Here is a 14,097-nt window from a genome sequence, read left to right on the forward strand (position 1 = left end):
TAACGCGTGAATTAATTTTACATCCGCGATATGACGCTGTTGCAGATTACCGCTACGATAAGCTATATCATGTATCCGACATGCTTCGTCGATAGCGTTTATTGGATACTCACCGGGTCGCGGCTGATTTTGATCACCGAGTCTGATATCTAATCGTGTTCCGGGGCCACAGTAGTTATATCCTGGGAGGTGCTTTTCTCCTGGATACTTTGCCCACGGTGTTCCGGGGAGTTTTGATAACTTGGCTGCAATATCACCTCCTCGCTTTTTTTTAAAACGTCTCCGGGTCTAGCAGAAATAAATCTAAATTTCTTTGTACCGCATTGTACACACTTACCAGTAAGCGCCGATCTGTTATTTCTTGTTATAACGGTTGTCATATCATTTGTGCCAGTACGCACTCTACACTTCACACAATATAGATCCATAATTTATGTATAGATATATGGATATAATTGATTTTTCGGCAACTAAAACGAGAGAACCAGTTAAGCATGTTGCAGCGTTACCAAACTCGATCCGGATGATTATCATCGGACCATCTGGATCCGGCAAGACGCAATTGTTACTCAATTTAATAATGAGATGGATGAAGTGGGATAAGTTGTATTTAATCGCCCCTAGCGTGGATGATCAACGATGCTACGAGGTGTTGAAAGATTTTAACGAGAATGCATCAGCGATCGCTGAAAAAAATGTTATTGAGTTTATTACAGATATCAATGATGCACCGGGTATTGATGATATTGATGGCGACGTTAACAATCTAGTCGTGTACGATGATGTTATGTTAGACAATCAAAAAAACCCAGCTAGGATATTTTCCAGAGGCAGGCATAAAAACACCGACGTGATATATGTCACTCAACGATACACTCAGATTCCAAAAGTAATCAGAGACAACTGTAATATTCTTGCTGCATTCAACGGCGTTGATACACACACGCTACGAAATATTTGGCAGACATGGTGCGGCGGTGACATGGACTTTAATGGTTTTCGAAACTTTTTTAGTCATGCTCAGTCGACCCCACATGGATTTGTAACGATAAATTTACATGTTCCTCGGACACGATATCGTATCGGACTTGACCAAATATTCGGTTAGTTGTAAATAACCACTTAGCAGCAGGGGGGAATGACATCGACGCGGTCGTCGCTGTGCTTACCGGACGCTGACGACGCTGGGATCGGCGCGCAGAAAGTATTAATTAAACCAAATGACGTCACCGTCGTGTAGGATGGACCGACGTCGTTTTTTTTTTACCAGCGCTGACTACACCGGATCCGCTGAGTGCAGAAAGTAATAATTAAGCAAAATAACGATTGGACAAAATGTCCGATTCGCCCCCCCTGCTGCTGCTTTCAAGTCAAGTTCATGCAATATTTTACATCACCTTCTTTCTAAAAACTGTTGAATTCAATGCAATGTATGTTGTGCTATTATTTATAATGTGTACAAAATTTTAAACTAGTGTTTGTTACTTGTTTTCTAGGTCTGCGTGGTTTAGTAATTATAGTGATCTTCAAATATCCCATAGTAGTGCTGGTATAGTGATTTTTAATGTTCTCGTATCCTCTTGCGTGATTTAGGAAAACAATAATGATTGGTATACTGGAACGTACTCTACAAGAAAGAAGTCACTGGAAACAGAGATCAGTTGCCTTCATAAGATTCCGTCAAGCTCTTCATACAGCTGCAAGTCACACAGAGCAATACTAGCATAATGACCAATAGAAATGTACATCTTTAGATGATGACCACGGATGTGTATAAAGATTATATGCAATCCGTCCAAAGCTCTGTGTGTGTGTGTGTGTGAGAGAGAGAGAGAGAGAGAGAGAGAGAGAGAGAGAGAGAGAGAACTATATGTGCAAACCAAAGTCATATCGGATATGTGTATGCAGAGATATGTTTTCTAATAATTTAATGAAGCTTTTTCCCTTTCTAATCAGAAACACATAAATTTAGTATTCGTCGTGTTCAAAATAAAACTGACAACATTGTAAATAGATCATAATATCGGAGACTTAGCAATCACTCAAAACAGGACGCATATTTTTAATGCAACCTGCCAAAATGAGTTATCACTTTTATAAATCACCAAATAATCTCAGATTTATGATGGTTTTGAAATGTGTATAATTAATTATAGTACGATGACACACAATTGCGTTAATTTATACTCTGTACGAATACTCAATTACTTTAGGGGAAAAAGTAGTAGACATCGATATTTTAAGGAAGCAATAAAAACAGTTCAGCATACAGTTTTAATAACTGAAACTTCCATAAGCTTCCGATGCGAAATAAGCAATTTGTTTCTCACAAGCATTCATACTCTAGGATCTGTCGTTCACCTTTGTATTTGTGTTTGACCAGAAATATACTAAATGGTTAAATGATTATATTGTTCAATATTTAAGATAGAATTCAGATAAAAACAACATCTTTTTATATTTTTAAAGCGTATCATTTTAAGATAAGAGTTTTGAGATTGGTAATCTCTGTAAAACCGGACAAGTATATCAATATTAGCAGCAGCAAGCGTAATCAAAGAAATGCAAACCGTGTTTATCTGCATAACATCTACACAACTAAAGACTGCATATACCTAGACATATTGTCACTGAAAACATTGGAAGATAAGTTTATGTGTTTCGTTAATATAAAGAACAGCGTGGATCCCAAATCTACTAGCTTGACGGCAAATCTGAATCTACGTTATTCAAAGTTTGTTGACATACGTACATATTTCAAATCAAATACGACAGCAGCAGTAGAGACTACAGTCTTTACAACAACAGTTGTAATTATATTAGGGCGGAAAATTTGGCATTAAGAATCTAAGGACCTAATCTTATTTAATAATTGATTGATGGATGCATCGACGAAGGGACAGACGGATTGATTGACTGGTGAATGGATGGACGAATATTTGCCACTAGGGATGGATGGGGGTACACGGCCCGGCTACCCGAACCCTACTGGGTTTTGCACTACCCGGAAATAGCCGGCACGGCCAGGTTTGAACTTGAAAATTTCATCTTGCTAGGTCGGGTTTCACCACCCCGTCTTTCTGAATGTCATTAATAAAATAAATGAAAGAAAACCCAAAACCGTTGTTTTATGGTTTACAAAAGTCGGGTTGAGAGGGGTGACCGAACAAAATGGGAGTGGAGAAACTCAACCTAATGCAAAAAACCCGACCCACCCAGGTACTCGGTAAAATTTCCCAACCCGTCAATCCCTATTTATCTCTAATAAGTATCATTTTGTTCACTAATCCTGGTGTATCTGTTTTATTATATAAATAGAACATTTTCCAAAATGCGCATAAATAGTCATTTTGAAAGTATCTACTTAAATTGTAAATGGGGTAAAATACAATAGCATAATACTTACACAAGTAGCAGCATGTGTGTGTGTGTGTGTGTGTGTGTGTGTGTGTGTGTGTGTGTGATTTGGATTTTTAACGTAGCTTTAACAATTTTCAGTCATATCGCTACGATGTCTGCAGTGTGGCAGTTTATAGTGATGTCTAGCACTGGGGCGTCATGCCGCAGACATGTAGCATGATGCCCAGTCACATTATCCTGACACCAGGCCGACCAGCGAGGCAGCTGTTAGTACCATTTTTGTAAGTCTTTGGTATGACTCGGCTGGGGATTGAACCCATGACCTCCCGCATCCGAGACGGTCACTCTAACCACTAGGTCACCGGATAAGTCACAAGCAGCAGCAACAGTAGCAGTTGTAAAGACGATGATGGTGTTCTTCATCATTATTATTATTATTATTATTATTATTATTAATATTATTATTGTTGTTGTTGTTGTTGTTGTTGAATTATGTATTCAACAAATGCTTCACGAGTAACCTACCTCCAGTGAGAGCAAACTTGCCGTTTGCCCCTGAGGTAATCGACGTTGAGTTGTAGGTTGGATAAACCAGGAACGTAAAGACTGACGTAGAGACTGCCGTATCCTCGTGTAATTGCACTGTGGCTGGAAGGTTTGTAATGAATATAACCTCTCCTTCCGCTGAAATAGTAGATAATAGGTGTGGGAGCAGAAAACATACGATGAGAGTCAGAAACATACTTTGGGGGTAAGAAACACACAATCGGAGGAAAAAACAAAAGATGGGGAAAAATGCTTCCTTTCAAGCTGTTTAACATTTCTTGATCTCAAAATTCAAACTTTTCGAAGGTACAATTCCGAATTCCTAATTCGAATCCTGAAATTCCACTTTTATTGGGTTCATTTACTTTGAAATTTGTATTATGTAACCTAAAGTCTGCATGATACTATCAGTCTGAAGCTAGATGACTCTAATTATTCAAGAGAAAAGAGAAACAAGAGTCAGGAAATAAAATCATTCAGAATATAAATTGAATGTACAAGGTGACGTATATTTTCTATTTAACATTTCTTAAGTTACGGTGTCAGTAGTAGCAGCTCAGCAAAAGGGTGAGAAGCTGCTCTTTTCTTTTTCTTGTAATTTATCATTGTAATAAACATTGCCAGCGTTATCGTAATCTGGTCAAAATCTAAGCTGTGCTTAAACTTTCACATATTTAGCCTACACTGATTACAATAGAATTTCGTCTTTTAATGAACACAGATAAATGCGTTAAGTATCTCACCTGTGAACCAGCAAAACATAAGGAGAAACATTGACCGTTGACTAATCATTTCCTTTACATAAACTTCCAGCTTTCAGAGTTAGATGCCATAGTTTTTCATGCTAACAAACTAACCTGGCTGTCTAAAGTGTATGCCATTTTGAAACAATTCGAGCGATAATAAAAATACAATATGTCTTTGTCTTTTAGTTCATTGAAGATCTCTGAAATGGAAAGTGGGACACGATGATCTCTAATAGTTTCTAAAAACAAAAACGTTTGTGAAATGTGATATTGCCTTACGAAGTTATTGCTTAGTATCGGGTCAACTCAGCTGTGAGAATTGGGCGAATGCTTTAATATATGTTATTTCTACTGGACACCTTGTTATAAAGTGTGCTCATTCGTGCCTTTAGGTGCACTTTTTGTGTCATCCGTTTTAAAAGATGTTGCTAACAAAATTAACAAAACCTGGGACTAACATACAGGTTGACATAAAGTGACGTTGTGTAAGCAAATTATTTTTCTAGTCATTAATTATGACTGTTTAAACATTAACACTGTATTACTGGGATATTATACACGCAAGCTGAACCAATATTAATTCAGCTGTGGTTATCGCACTGGGAATGAGAGGTCTAGACTAAAGACTAAGCCAACACATTTTTATTGCTCTTCGTTTAACGTGAAAAAAGCTCTAGAAGAAGTGGTAGGGCTGACGAATATACTGATGTTATCCAATCACATTCTTGGAGGATGAGGTAGCACATGTACCGTTTAATTCTAGTAAAATAACTCTTAATATATCAAATCTTGCCGTTGTTGTCATTGTTTTTTTTAAACAACCGTATCAAATAATCTCACCAATATCTTTATTAATGTAATTTTTAATCCATATCCCTAAGACTGAGCATATCTTGATAAATCCTTCTACCACACCCCCTTCCACACACACACACACACACACACACACATACAGACACACAACTTAATTTTGTACCCTTTCCAATAAAAGAAAAGCTGTTTAATGGGAATTTTGTGGCACGGCTTAGCCTGTCCCCACCCACCCAAACAAGCAAACACACGCACCTGCAGGGGTTGATAGAGCGATTGATACACCACTGCCATTTCTAAAAACAACAATTTTAGTAGTATGAAGATTCATCCTGTTTCATTGAAAGATTCGCCAATAATCTAATTTAAAGTTTTGATTTATCATAGCATTTTCACAATTAGCAACATCAACATACAATTTGACAATAAAGTCATGTACATCATGAAAAACAAACTCTCTCTCTCTCTCTCTCTCTCTCTCTCTCTCTCTCTCTCTCAATTTGGTACTTAAATCGTGTTATACTTTGGTCCTATCATAAATAAAACCTTTATTCCTGTACCCCTTTTCACTCAAAATATAATGTTTTGAGTGACCTATCAAATCGAATGCCTTGGAAAAAGCGATGAAGAGAGAGTAAAATCTGTCATCAGGGCCCGGTTTCCGATTTCAATACATTTCTAAAGAAAACGTTCCATAAATTGAGATTTTGTATTTCTTAGTTATCATGTTTCTAACACTATTGGGATTCTTGTGCAAAGCAGATACGATTTGAAAAAGATTAAATAAAAATTACTTTTAAAATTTTACAACATGGAGATATTCATGAAAAACAAGCCGAGAAATTCATCAAATTTGAGGAATTCCTCTATTTTTCTTCAGAGACAAAACAATAATAATTTCAGAAAAATGTAGGACATTGTGACTGTATTTTAATGCCTAACGCATGTACGCAACTTAATAAAGAAAAAGCAATAGCCTGAAGAAAGAACAAAAATCATATATAAGGTCTATTTTATAGTAGTATATGTAGGTTCGCGCTGGCTCCTAAGTCCCTCTCTCTTCAAGCAGCACCGCCAGATTGATTATTTACAATATTTCTCATAACATTTAATGATTATAAGCTCGTTAGACTGTTAAAAGTTGAAATCTCAAAGAATCAAAACTTGCAGGTCACAACCGCTGTTATTAAAATCTCCAGACGACATCAAGTTTTCGTCTGGATAAGCACTAAACATTTTCATATAGTTTCCTATTGATATGGCAATACCAATTTAATTTGATTTGTAAACAGATGGTCATTTAGCTGAAACGTATGCAAAACATAAAATAATATAGTTTTCAAAATCAACATTTCACAATGAAAATTAAAACAATACAATTAATAAATTTTGGAAACTTTTGTGGAGTAATTTCGAAATCGAAGAAAGACGAACCTTCCTCCAAAATATCTACCTTTTTCATAGAGATTACTTCTTAGTGAACTAAAAAATTTAAAGCCGTTTAAAAATACGTAAACTTCAGACACAAAATCCCCCAAATGTTACACAAAGCGCAAATGTCATACTGATGTACAACGTTATGCATTTGAGTATTATCATAGTTATGTAAGTCCTATCAATATTCAGACAAGATATGTAAATATTACTTGTATTGCATGCAGGTGACTTAAGTTCAACTTGTCTACAACCAAGTAGGTTTCAGTCCATGATTAAGTTCAACTTGTCAACATCCAAAGCTTCGGCCCACGACTAAATTCAGCTTGTCTGCAAAAAAGGGTTTCGGCCATTGATTAAGTTCATCGTGTCAACAATCAAAGCTTCCGCCCATGACTAAGTTCAGCTTGTCTACAACCATGGCTTCGACCGTTGATTAAGTTCAACTTGTCTGCAAACAAGGCTTCGGCCTAGGATTAAGTACAACTTGTCCACAACCATGGCTTTAGCCCATGATTAAATTAAATTTGTCCACAACCAAGGCTTTAGTCCATGATTAAATTGAACTTGTCCTCAAACCAAGGCTTCGGACCATGAGGTTAGTGTTAGGACTGGTCGGCCTGGTGTCAGGATAAATAAGACTGGGGGGGGGGGGACATCATGCTACATGTCTGCGGCCTGATGCGGCATGATGCCCCAGTGCTAGACTTCACTATACACTGCCACACTGCAGACATCGTAGCGATATGACTGAAAAATTGTTAAAGCTACATTAAAAATCCAAATCACACACACACGTACGTACGTACATACATATGAAATAAGCATGATAGCCTGGTGGAAATTTGAGAAATATAAGATTACTGAAGATGTTACATTCGTGTATAACAAGGACAAATTAAAGTCATGTTAAAAGAGAAATACAATTTTTTTGAAACATGTATAACGGAATCTTCTAAGGGTTTTTAGGCATGGAAAAAACCCACGTATTAAAGTTGGATCATGTGACACCCGGGGACAGCCCTCATTTGTTTCAGATGGGATTCCGTTGAACCATATTAATGGCGAAAAGCAAGGTTGCAGCCAGTTTGGATGATTGGCATTAGTTGGTCATGGTCATTAGTAGAGTGAACAAAACCAGGTAATACATTGCATTTAAGAGAGATAACTCTGCTGGAACTAGACAGTTATCTAGTCACAACAGAGTTTTAGCCATGTGTACCACATTATATATAAAACAAAATCATACAAAATAGAAAATATGATCTAAATATGAATTAACATAATCTTAGATGTTGCCAAGAGGCACAACTTTTTAAGCCTAAAAGAAAGTACAACTCCTACATAATGCACCAATCAAAGCTAGTGTTGTTCATTATTTCTGAATAAAATGTTCCTACACCTTAAGCTCCACCGACCTGCACTTGCGCAGTTGGTACCGTAATACCTGTGCTATAGTTTGGGACTGTACAAGTAACAAGTGTACTTAGTCTCGCTTGTCAAAAACAATTTTATGGGGCATCAAGCTGTCTTGTATTAATGTTGTTGCAATGGTTGTTTTAGCTATTTTCAAGTACTGTTTTCATATTTGAGCTTTACTACCAAACTATCTTTTGGGAATAAAATTAATTGTTTTAACTATGAGTTGTATTTTATTCACATCAGCACTTATTGAACTTCACATGGGTGATATGGGATAAATCACATTATATCATATTATCTAATAACTAGGTCAAAGGTCAATGTACCAAACAGTATGTGCCGCTCCTACTTCAAAAAGTAAAATTCACCTAAAATAAAAGACTTTATATTTGTTTGATAGATGCAGAACTTAACATCAGAGTCAGGTGGACATGACCCAATCTTTTTATAAAGTATAAGCTTTGAACACTTTACACTGTCTGTAGATACATGAGGTCACTAACCCCACCCCCACCTCCCAGTCCTCACATAAATGTCAACCTACCCATCCTCTTAGTCATACAAGTAGACAGCTTCATCCTTTGTGTAGTGGATAAAACTGATGTAATAAGCCAATCTGACACCTTACCTTGGACAATATATGGAGGCAGTGCCCCATAGGTCAAAGGACAGCCCAAAGGCACCTGTACTATAACATCTCTTACGGCACCAAAATTTCAGGTGAAGTGGTTTTCATTCCCATCTAATATAAAAGGGTGATTAATGTAGATAATATAGATGTATATGATTTATATTTCTTCTACATAATAAGTTAATAATAATGTGCAGAAAAATACCTAAACCAAACAAAACATACTTTATCAGTTTTTAAACTTAACAGTACTGTGAGAAATGATTTAATTGCTTCTACTTACAATTGCATCAAGACTGTGGGCTAAATTACAATACCTCACAAATCTTCTTTTTATTTTTAGGACCAATCACCGAAAATGTGAGCTTTGATTTCTTGAAACATTATGTATGGTATAAGGGAGATAACTGAATGATATACATAAGGTGGATGATTTTTATTTCCTCCAACATATTATCCATGTAATAAAGCTGAGTTCATGAACACGTGTATTAACTTCAATGCAATTAAATTATCCAAAAATACGTTACTGATAAAGTGAGAACCTAAAATTCAAGCTTCTATATGTAGTGGAGACCTCCAGAATGATGTCATTTTGCTTTGTGATATTATGTGACTTTTTTTATATCACATAGTTATTGTTCCCTACAGTGCCGGCATGTGGAGTGCAGATATGATCCCATGCCAATTTGGATTTTTGCGATGGGATGCAAAGTTTGAAGAACAGTGTGAATTTGAATGGAAGGAATGTGCCATCTGTGACTAGTATGGTTATCACTCAGGAATATTTAACCTAATATGGAAATTCCATATGAACAGCTGGACAGAAAAAAATAGAATTAATTGCAAGTCAATAGTAGGTTATAACTGGGAATATACAAGTGTCAATGGGAAATGCTGATTTAAAGAAACTGCTCTTGTATGTTGGTATTCCCTGTTACTTCAACAAAAGGAAATGCAAAAGAACTTATCTAAATAAACTGCATGAACTATTTCAAGGCAGGAAAGTGTACAAAAATGGACAATTGGAGCAGGAAAATTAAAATCAAAGTGGGAAGGAATACCATATCTTTAATAAATTACCTAAAATTACTCATACCAGAACATCCTTCATGGTACAAGTGATCTATCTACAATTGTAGATAGAGTGTTCTCTATCCTGGCTTATGGCATGCCTTACAAGAACAATATAGTTGTTTTTGTACACATGATTTTTCATCGTTTGCGGGTAAAATAGTCAATATTTGGCCAAAATCAACTATATTATGTTTACATAACTTATTTTGTTGCATGTATTCCAATCTAGCAGCTGACAACACAGACATAAATGCATCAGGCAACACAAGTCTATATCTATCATAGCTATAGTTATCAAAAGTCCCCATCCAAAGCCAACTTGTGCTATTTTCTAAAGATTTCATACCTTTTATTCTTAAAGGACTTTCAGTATTTGACCAAAACTGTTCAGCACCCACTTGTTTTCCTACATCAAACTAGTACAGTTCATAAATGCCACCCACATGTATGTGTTTCTATGCATACACCGTAAGGCTGTTCTTCCCTTTAGGTATCACGGTACCAATTGTTTTTCCATATACCTCAATGCTAATATTTTGGGAAATAAATATACTTTCTATTCTATCAAAGCATGCATGTTACACACTGTCATAGAGAACAATGCCAGATTGTCAATCTGATAATGAGACATTACCGATTTTTCTGTACTCGAACAAACATGCTTCTACGTAAATTCAAGAATTGTTCATTGAATATCAAAATTAGATTATACAAATCTTATTGCTGCACCATGTATTGTGCTCCTCTGTGGACAAACTTTAGTGAATGTACAAAAAGAAAACTAGTTATTGGTTATAATAATAGACCTCGTCTTCTATTAGGTCTTCCTAGGTGGAACAGTGCCTCCAACATGTTTGTAAATTATAATGTATTCAGTTTTGATGAAATAATGAGAAAGTATATATTCTCAATGGTGACAAGAATATCTAATAGTAAGAACTGTATATTGAAATCTCTTTGGGACTATGACATTCATTTACATTCTTATATTATTAGTAGATGGAACAAATTACTATGTAATTGTGTCATTTAATTTCATTCTTAACAATGCATGGCGCAGTTAATAGTTGTAGATGTATCTGTATACTTGTATGTATGATATATATGTTCTTTTATATTTACAATGTTTTAATTTATATCTATATTTTATATTAGAGGTATGGACTTTGTAGTCTGAAATAGAGAATTCTTATCTTATCTTATCTTATGTACTCCACTGCATTTAAGAGAAATAACTCAGCTGGAACTAGACAGTAACCTAGTCACAACAAGCACATTTTCAGCAATGTGTACCATATTTTAATTAAAAAATCATACAAAATACAAAATATGATCTAGATTGAAATTAACATAAACTCACATGTTGCCAAGAGGCTCAACTTTTTTAAGCCAATCAGAAAGTACAACTCTTACATAATGCACCAATCACAGCTAGTGTTGTTCTTTAATTCTGAATCCATGGTTCCTACACCTTTAGCTCCGCCCACCTGGACTTGCACGGTTGGTACCGTTATACCATATCCCCTGTTGTCCCGTCCCGTCTTGTCGGCCGTGACCATTCTAGAACAGAAAATATAATGTTGACTTGAAACAACTTTGTTATCTTTCTTTTTATATTTATTAATATGAAAATGTATATTCAGAAAATATCTACTGGATTAAAGATGTGCTTTAAATAAAATATTTTCAGAGGTTTCAAAGGCTAAGTTTACAATGAAAATAAATTGAAAGATAACAATTCAACGATAACATAAGAGAACAAATTTACTGATAAAAGTGATGTCCGTTATAGTCATCAATAACATTTTATACACGTTTTAGTGTAAATATAGTGCAAAGATAGACAATCTGCATCAGAAATTAATAAATGCATTTGGTCAATTTAAATGAATTAATGTTTGATTGATACTAGCATGAAAATTAGCTGCGTATTTTCTTTATTGTAAACATTGGAAGTTATTTTGGATAAAAAAAAGAGTCGAAATGCGACAGCTCATATCTATTTTATTCTGATTTCGACTAATAACTATCTGACGTAAAACCTGAAAATGAAGTTTTACCTTGTCTTATTATGTTTGTGAAAACAGCAATAACTACTAAAATAAACCAGGTCTGTGTGTTTCATTGCTTTTATTATATTATTTCCCGTTGTCCGAATGCCATAAAATGCAGAGGTTATGGGGGAAAAGGGAATGAGTGAGATTCGTATATTGCAATAGTGTTTAAACCATGGGTCGCGACTCAAAAACTTGGTCGCCATGCTGTTTTTTAGTGGGTCGGGATCAACCTTAATTTTAAATTTCCTACCCAAATGTTTTTTGTTTTTTTATATTTTATTTTTATTATCGTTTAATAGGTGGCGAAGCTAACACTATAAACCTAATCTGGGTCGCCACCCAAAAAGATTAAGAACCGCTGGTCACTGATTAAACACAAAATTTGTTCTCTGCGCTACATTTCACTGTCGGACTCTAGTCCAAGATACCTATCCGACCTCACCCATGTGTTCACACCAGCAAAATACTTACGCTCCTCTTCTGACAATCGTATATTCATTATTCCCACTATGAAAACAAAGTCATATGGATAGCGTTCTTGCATACCAGGTCCCAGCAACGTGGAATGAATTGCCCGCTGAACTTAGACACAAAGACACGGGGATCACATTCAAGAGTGCTCTCAAAACTCACTTATTTCGACTGCAATAAAAAACTTAAAGACCTAATAATGTTTCCTACCTTAAATATTCTCAGCATGTTTTTTAAAAATGTTTTCTAATTTCATGGTGTTTGTTTTTGTAATCATATCATTATGGTTTTTTTTATCTTATAGGTGTTGTCTAATGTTGTTAAGCACTCAGAGCTTTTAAAGATTAGGCGCTATACAAAGTCCTCGTTATTATTATTATTATTATTATTATTATTATTATTATTATTAAAAACAGGATTGCAAACCTAAAGATAAAGGGAAGTTAATGCATACATTTCATCATAGTGTTCCGTCAGGATCATTTCCCCTGAATTTTTTTACCGGTCCGACCAAAAAGGAAAGCAATATGCAATGTTACCTTCCATTATTACAAAAGATAAGCAAATAAATTATTATGAAATAACTCCACATCCATCGTGTCATAATGTATACGTATATATTTTATTTTTATCACCTGACTATTTCCTACAGTGCATATTAGTCTCATGCATGTCGTCGGTGAATTGGGGTGCTACCAGAAGAAAGGGGAGAAATAGATTCTACAACAACAATGGCGGCGCCCATGAACGATAAAAAACTATCTAAAGCTTTTAAAGAGCGATTAGATGTAAGACTTCATCATATATGCATATTTTTATGCTTGTCTGTATGGTCAGGCAGATAGAAGGTTATCCATTCAAAGTTATTTGCATCGGTAGTCTTTTCTTTTATAAGTTGACCTACTGTAAACTTGTTGATGAGTCGAAACTTGTTCCTTGAATGATCCTTCTCCTACAATATAAGACATCGACCTTGATATTTATGTTTTTGGGTCGCCAGAACATATATATCAGGATATATGTCTTACACTGTAGGACTATGAAAGGCCTCTGCATACAAATAATAGTAAATAAGCAAAGATAAAGTTTAGTTCTGAAATCTGATTTGAACTCGTGTTAAAAGTAGACGTAGCTTTGTATGGGATTATGGACGTTTCGCCCCATGGACGTTTCGGCCCAGGACATTTCGCCCCATATCAATGGAAATATCGGACATTTATAGAAATTCACAAGCATTACACCAATCTATGGCTTGCTGACGACGGGTAACTGGTTTTCTGCAGTAAATGCACGAAGACATTGTTCGATCTATTGATTTACGTGATATTAAAACAACTAGTACCAAGAAAGAAAAGAAAAATACAATTTATAGAGCCACTGATAAATTTCCATGCAAACACATGCATGAGCTTCTATATCTGTCGGACAATGTACTTGAAGAATCATAATTTTTATCCTAAAACTCAGATTTTGATATACTAAGATCAAACGTTGTTTATTTATATGTCATTGTTTTTGTTATTAGTGAACGCCATAACACCTG

General features: G+C 35.4%; 2 protein-coding genes across 2 annotated transcripts in view; one reads left to right on the plus strand and one right to left on the minus strand.

Moving 5' to 3' along the window:
- Positions 1 to 4,763, minus strand: part of LOC149787921 (cadherin EGF LAG seven-pass G-type receptor 2-like) — an 80,747-nt gene extending 75,984 nt beyond the window's left edge. The window contains exons 1-2 of the mRNA XM_089974170.1: positions 4,650 to 4,763; positions 3,886 to 4,044 (exon numbers count right to left, since the gene is read on the minus strand). Coding sequence (XP_089830296.1) covers positions 3,886 to 4,044; positions 4,650 to 4,698 — 208 coding nt within the window. The 5' untranslated portion in view covers positions 4,699 to 4,763. The remainder of the gene's footprint in view (positions 1 to 3,885; positions 4,045 to 4,649) is intronic.
- Positions 4,764 to 13,237: 8,474 nt separating this feature from the next.
- Positions 13,238 to 14,097, plus strand: part of LOC149787922 (HAUS augmin-like complex subunit 7) — a 42,437-nt gene continuing 41,577 nt past the window's right edge. Inside the window, exon 1 of the mRNA XM_089974173.1 lies at positions 13,238 to 13,342. Coding sequence (XP_089830299.1) covers positions 13,286 to 13,342 — 57 coding nt within the window. The 5' untranslated portion in view covers positions 13,238 to 13,285. The remainder of the gene's footprint in view (positions 13,343 to 14,097) is intronic.

Source organism: Sinohyriopsis cumingii, chromosome 11, assembly GCF_028554795.1.
Source record: "Sinohyriopsis cumingii isolate HCF-2022 chromosome 11, ASM2855479v2, whole genome shotgun sequence".
Classification (NCBI taxonomy): domain Eukaryota; kingdom Metazoa; phylum Mollusca; class Bivalvia; order Unionida; family Unionidae; genus Sinohyriopsis; species Sinohyriopsis cumingii.